At 45.8% G+C, this 6,352-nt stretch overlaps 1 protein-coding gene across 2 annotated transcripts; it reads right to left on the bottom strand.

Annotated features, from left to right (window-relative positions):
* Positions 1-1,007: 1,007 nt before the first annotated feature.
* On the bottom strand, positions 1,008-4,106 carry TCEAL5 (transcription elongation factor A like 5). 2 transcript variants are annotated; one of them, XM_047715781.1, is made up of 3 exons: positions 3,938-4,106; positions 2,571-2,638; positions 1,008-1,903 (listed from the first exon to the last, which is right to left on the bottom strand). In XM_047715781.1, the coding sequence occupies exon 3, from the start codon at positions 1,874-1,876 to the stop codon at positions 1,256-1,258; it is 621 nt and encodes a 206-aa protein (XP_047571737.1). In that variant the 5' UTR covers positions 1,877-1,903; positions 2,571-2,638; positions 3,938-4,106; the 3' UTR covers positions 1,008-1,255. The 2 variants fall into 2 exon arrangements, with proteins under 2 accessions (XP_047571737.1, XP_047571738.1); XM_047715782.1 differs by having other exon boundaries at positions 4,011-4,097.
* Positions 4,107-6,352: the final 2,246 nt, after the last annotated feature.

Here is a 6,352-nt window from a genome sequence, read left to right as displayed (position 1 = left end):
CAAGAATTGAGACCTTCTGACTTGATAATTAATATGCTGTTTTTTGAAAACTTCTATTATATATTGCGGGGACCGAAATCAGTGAGATAAATTCTCCACTTTGAAAACAGCAAGTCTAATGGGGTAATTATAATGTCTGAAAAATATATTACTTAAGGTTCTACAAAGCGTTTTTCCACATCTCATGTCAGGATTAATAAAACTACAGTATAACATGAGAAGAGGCATCATCCACAGTTCAGCACGGAATGTAGAGGGGAATCAACTCAGTGGAGACTCTAGGGAAATCAAAGGAGTTTTGTTACCTTGAGGATTCTAGCTCACCAACAGCAATGGGTCCCTTAGCGGGATGCAGAACCCATAAGAAGATGCACAGTGGACATCAGACATAGTATTCCCCAATATAAAGTGGCACCCACCTAATAGCTTCCAGGACTTATTCCTGGACACAAGTGAGACTTCCTTCAGCCCTCCCCCCAACATCTGACAGAGTTCTGGTTCTGCTAGTGCAGAGCAGAGGGTAGGAGTCTGCCCAGTACTGCTCATACTCATTACCTCATCTGATCTTCTCCATAGCCCTGGAAGAGAAGTTTTATCCCCATTTCACAGATGGTAAGACTGTTACAGCAATGGATCTGTAATCACTGTCAGGTAGATTCCTCCAGTCTCGAGTGCCAGAAGTAATATGAGTTTTACTCATCACTTCACATCCTGACAACAGGAATTTTAAGTGTCTCCCTTCCCTCATAAAGTTACTGAACTGTAATTTTGATTGCATGGTATGTATTTTCTCATTTTTAAAATATTTATTATTTATTTTATGACAAAAGTCATCTACGTTTTTTTAAGGAAAAAAATAGACAAGAGAAGATAATCTCTTCCATTGCTGCCACCACAGAGAAAACCACTATTTCCCTTTAGATTTACTCAATTTCATAGTTTTCCCTACTCATGGATGTATTATGTAACTGTATTTTTTTTTCAAAAATGAGCTGATACCATACATGTAGTTCTGAAAACTTTTTTTATTAATATTTTGCAATGTATCATGAACATCTCTCTTCCATGCACGTGGGTGAAAGTCCCCTACTGAAAGACAGAGTGCTGCAGTTGGGTCAAAAGGCTGCTGGTAACGGAGAGTGACACCTAAAGCAATGGATCAGCATAAGGTTAAAGCACATAGCCCGGCAACTTCCTGCCAGGGAAAGCAAGGTCGGCAATATTCAAGAGAGATCAGAATTAAAGGCCAAAGGCGTTAAAGATATGGAACATCTTCTAAGTCCTTCTGGCCCCTACCTCCGCCCCTCACTCCCCTGACACCCCGCTGCCCCCTTGGGGCAAACGGATCCTGAACATCTCTTTGCATCCAGTGAAAACCACCCATTTTCTGTTTTTTTCTTAGCTCTTCCTGAGCCCTTGACATATCTCCACATTCTCTCATCATCTCCTCACTGCCCAAGTGCCTTTCCTGTAAGTCCTCCTGATAGTCCTTGGGGGAATCGTCTGTCCCCCTGTCCGTTTTTCTTTTTGCTTTCCTGGGCACATAATCTTCAGCTGGGCGCTTTTCTGCAGCCCGAGGCTCACCCTCAGGCTTTGCCAGGGATTCTGGCTTGCCCTCACCGTGTGGTTTTCCCTCATCTTTAGACTTGCCCTGATTTTCTTCCTTTCCCTCATCTTCTGGTTGCCCTTCGTCACCTGGCTGCCCCTCATTCTGGAGCTTTCCCTCCTGCCCTGGCTTCTTCTCCACTTCCAGCTTTTCTTCTTCATCTGATTTTCCTTCATTTTCTGTATCAATTTCATCTTCTGGCTTTCCCTCATTTTCTAGAGTTCCTTCGTTTTCTGGCTGTCCTTTGTTTTCTTCGTAGATCTTTTCCATGTTGTGATTCTCTCTTCTTTGCCTGTCCTAGGAGACAAAAAGGAGGACTCAGATTGGGGAAAACAACGCTTGAAAATAATTGCCTTTTATGATTTAGGGTTTTGCTCTCCCTATCCCAAATGACAGATGTCCTCCCACCCAGACATTTTTTTTTCCTTTCCTTAGCACTTCACACATGTTTATGTGATACAACTTTACACAAACTTCCACAAGTGCTTCTTTCTGCATTTAACTGAGGTGTGCCACGAAGTGTGTAAGAGCAGTTTTGTCCCTGAACTTTGCTCTGGCATTAGCTATGCCAGTGACAATTTTAACTGGGTCATCCCAACTTACACTGACCTGCAGGAATCCTGGCCGGTTTTGTTTTCCCTTGCCTGCAGTTTTAAGTCTTCTAGAACTGCAGACCCAATAGAATAATGGCCACTTCTCAGATTTCAGGGCTACTCTAATATCTTCAAGGGGCTGCACAGATGCCATGCTTCTTGTCTCTCACTTCCTTGTTCTCCCCTAGGTCCTCACCAGCCATAAAGCACCATGTTTCTTTCCTTAGAGTCCTGACAGAGGCCATGTATTCTGAGATTGCAGTAGAGTGGCTTGGAGGAGGGTTGGCAGGTAGTGGCCTCCTCAGCTTCTGATCAAGCTTAAGTCCCTCTTACTCCCAGGGGTCCTGGGATAGTTACTTTTGCCCACTGACCTGCACTGGTCCTGCAGGTCTTTTCTTCTCTTGTCTGGGTTGGTGCCTACAACCACAGACCTGAAGACCTGTGGAGAGACAGGAGAGAGGGTGAATGAAGGGTTGAGGAGTGAATGACTGGCGACTGGGAGACTGATCCTTGTCACACTATAGTTGTCAAAACTTCCCCAAATCCTGCTAACCCCTTGCCCTTTCCCTTGTTTCTCTGATCCTCCCTCTATAGTCCCTCCCTAACAGTCTCCATTTTTCTACCACTGGGCAATGGCAGAGAAAGTTTACTTTCAAAAGGTTTCTATGTTTCTGAATCCTCCTCCCAAATTTCAGTCTCACTTGTTCTTGCATAAAAATGAGGGAGGTTCAGGACAGTGATGTTCAGAAGCCAGATCCTTCTGTACTCGGTTATCTGCCTCCCAAGCCTCCCACTCCCGGGTGTCCAGATAGCACAAAGCCCATCACGTCTCTGATAATGGTGAGGATAGAGTCACCGGGGCAGGGCAGAAATGTCCAGAGCATTCATGACACCCCTTGCCTCTCCACATACACAGAAATACCACGTTTTCCTACAATGCAAGAGACAAATTATTTCCAAATTCAGTAAAAATTTTGGCTTATGGTATCTCCTCTCAGTCCTCCCCAGTTTAGAAGACATGCCTCCGCAAAAGGGAGCTGGTCTCCAGACTGAACCTCTGTCCCCCTCCTTTGCAGCACCTCCTCCCCCTCTCCCCCCCACTTGCAGCCCACCATTTCCGGCTCCAAAATGGACGGAAGGTGAAGAGATCCTGAGAGCGCAGGCCCTCCCCACAACGGGTTCACAGGCTGTGCCCTCTCCCGCTGCCCTGCAGAGATCAGGCCATATCCTCACTAAGGCCATCCCCCTCTCCCGGCCCTCTCCACCAGACATAGCTGGATAGCCTACCTCCTAGGAGATCCCAACGGGACCCATTCTCAACCCCTGATCCCTCTCCATCTCCTCCCGCCAAGCCTTCCGTTTCTTGCACCAAACAAATGGACATTGGGGAAGGAAGGGGTAGAGAGAATACAATCCTGGCCCCGCTCGGGTCTTTGCCCTCTGCCACCCCACCCCCTCCCACCCCAGGGGTCCGCAGGTGCCCGTGGGTTTGTGGCCATTCCTGAGAGATGCCTCCTCCCATTTCTTTCTGCCATAAGCCCACACTTACCCAGGGAAATAAGAGATGGTACCCAAACCTGTCCCCCAACACTCATACAATTTCCTGCGCCAGAATGAATGGGGGTGGGAGGGGGCGGGAGGGGGTGGCATCTGAAAAGTAGACCGGATCCCTTGTAGCCTCTATCAATTACCACCCCTATGCCAGCGCCCTCCCTCTTCACCTCCAGCTAGTACCTACCTGCAGGGCTTTAGGGCAGTTGCCGCTCTGTCCCTCAGTCTGCAAGCTCTCCACAAAAATAGGGAGCTGGTACCTGGAGGAGAGGGACTTCTGCACACGTCGGCTTCTGATCACGTGAAAGAAACGTCACCAGTGGGCTCGGGTCCCTAGTTCCCCTCCCACCAGCAGAAAGTGCGTCAGGAGCCAGCCCACTTCTTCCCCTCACTAGCTGGCTCCCGCCTCGGGGCGCTGAAGTCCCCTCCTCTCACCGCCTTTTTTTTTTTTTTTTTTTTTTTTTTTGTCTTTGCTAATACCAAAGGTCAAATGTGGCCCTTTCTCCCTGTGGTATGTGTTTGTTCTATCTTATCAGGAAAGGGCTACATCTCCTAGGGCAACTAGCAATTGGTACATCTCTCAGGAATTTTTTCTTTCTCTCCTTTGATCTCAAAGCACCTACCCCCTCAATCTACTTCTCCACTCAACCACCGATGCTCATTTCTCTTCTCTCCCAGACCTTCATATAATGGATACACGGTGGATTGTCAGTCAGGGAAGCAGATAGTTGAAATGGAGATTTTATTTGTTTCTAAATATTTTTTTTCAGTTATACTTAATTTACTCCCCTCAGCATGGGTTATTCTTATAAGCAAAAAATTAAATAGAGCTATTTTCATTTGGGGCAAAGAATGTGTTTATGATAGAAAAACCCCCAACAAGATTCCAAAATTAAGTTCACTGCATTAATATTTACTATAAGGAAAATGGATTCAATTAGGTACACACAAAATATTTTTCTTAATTTTCATAAATAAGTAGTTCTGTCATGTTCTACTAACAATGCATGTATTTATTGTGCCCAAACAATCACTGAGTATTAAGTAGACTTTCTGGAATCTGATGGCTGACACAGTATCGGTCTTGAAAATTTGGCCTATGGTTATTTTCATTCAGAGATTTAGCTGTTGGGCAAAGGCAACAAAGGATCTGAGGGATGCAGACGTGGTCTGATTTTCCCTGTCTTTTCAAGAGGAGAGGAATATGCAATTTCCAGTCCACTTCTCACCTTCCAGAGCCTCTCATCCTTTGTATTCAGGCACCTGACTCTTGCTCACTCAAGAACACACATGGAGAGATGATCAAGGTGGCATTTCTGCCCTGTCCCCTGACTCTATCCTCACCATTATCAGAGACGTGATGGGCTTTGTGCTATCTGGACACCCGGGAGTGGGAGGCTTGGGAGGCAGATAACCGAGTACAGAAGGATCTGGCTTCTGAACATCACTGTCCTGAACCTCCCTCATTTTTATGCAAGAACAAGTGAGACTGAAATTTGGGAGGAGGATTCAGAAACATAGAAACCTTTTGAAAGTAAACTTTCTCTGCCATTGCCCAGTGGTAGAAAAATGGAGACTGTTAGGGAGGGACTATAGAGGGAGGTCAGAGTAAATAAATGGCTCCTTCCCTCCCTCCCCCAAATTCCCACAGAGGTAAGTCAACCCCAACAGAGATGGAATTCTGTCCTGACAACTGGAAACCAAAACAGATCCCTTCCAGACCCCTGCAGCGGAGGGTTTCCATAAAGCCCAGAGAAGTAATGGCCGAGGGGAGAGCCTCCATGCTTGGCTGCTCTCTGCCCTTCTTCACAGTGCCTGGGGAAGGTTCTCTGACCCTGTCTGCTGCCTACCACTCGACCTAGGAGGTGCAGCTTGAGGGATTTCTCAGCTTCAGTATCTTCACCTACAGAGCACCTAGGAGGAGCCTAGCCACGCTGCAGGGTTGCTGCCTCTCAGTTCATCCCCAGCCTTGGGCCCTCTGAGTCATGTTTGTTTCAGTCTCTGAAAAGTCTAACAGTACCGATTGACCCAGACCAGGTGTTCTCAACTGAGGGAGTCTGTGGACCGCCTGAAATGATATGCAAGGTTGCATGTGTTTAGAAGATAGTGGAGTCTATACACTTATGAAAAGATCTGTTCCCTAAGAACCTGAGAAAGTCTGACACATGAGCAGATTGACATCATGAAGAAGCAGAAGCTATAGGTAGAGAAAAAAGAGGAGATGGAGAAGAAGCTACTTAGGAGTGAGATAGAGAAAGGAAGAAACAAATAGCAGGTGAGCTCTGTTAAAAGGAGAGCACTTACTCCTTGGGTTCCAGGATTCTTAACTAGAGAAACCTCCGAATCCCCTGGAATTATATTCAAAATGAGGTGCATGTGTGTGTGGTTGGGGGAGAGATAAGATATGTACATTTTTGCTTGGTGTATGCATTTGCCTAGGATCAGATCCATTAGCATCATTAGATGCTCAGAGGGGTATGCAATATAAAAAATGTGAAGGCCAACTAGCCTAGAGAATATACTTATATAATTTTTTTTTCAAATAAGACTATGTTTTTAGAACAAAGTAATATAACATAAAAATTAGCCATTTTAATGTGTA

The sequence above is a fragment of the Lutra lutra genome, chromosome X, assembly GCF_902655055.1.
Source record: "Lutra lutra chromosome X, mLutLut1.2, whole genome shotgun sequence".
In the NCBI taxonomy this organism is placed as follows: domain Eukaryota; kingdom Metazoa; phylum Chordata; class Mammalia; order Carnivora; family Mustelidae; genus Lutra; species Lutra lutra.
The sequence above is the reverse complement of the archived record's forward strand: the minus strand, read 5'-3'. Positions and strand labels throughout refer to the sequence as shown.

Bases quoted from the DNA above. Each gene is read 5' to 3' on its own strand.
- TCEAL5 (XM_047715781.1), bottom strand. From the start codon at position 1,876: ATGGAAAAGATCTACGAAGAAAACAAAGGACAGCCAGAAAACGAAGGA.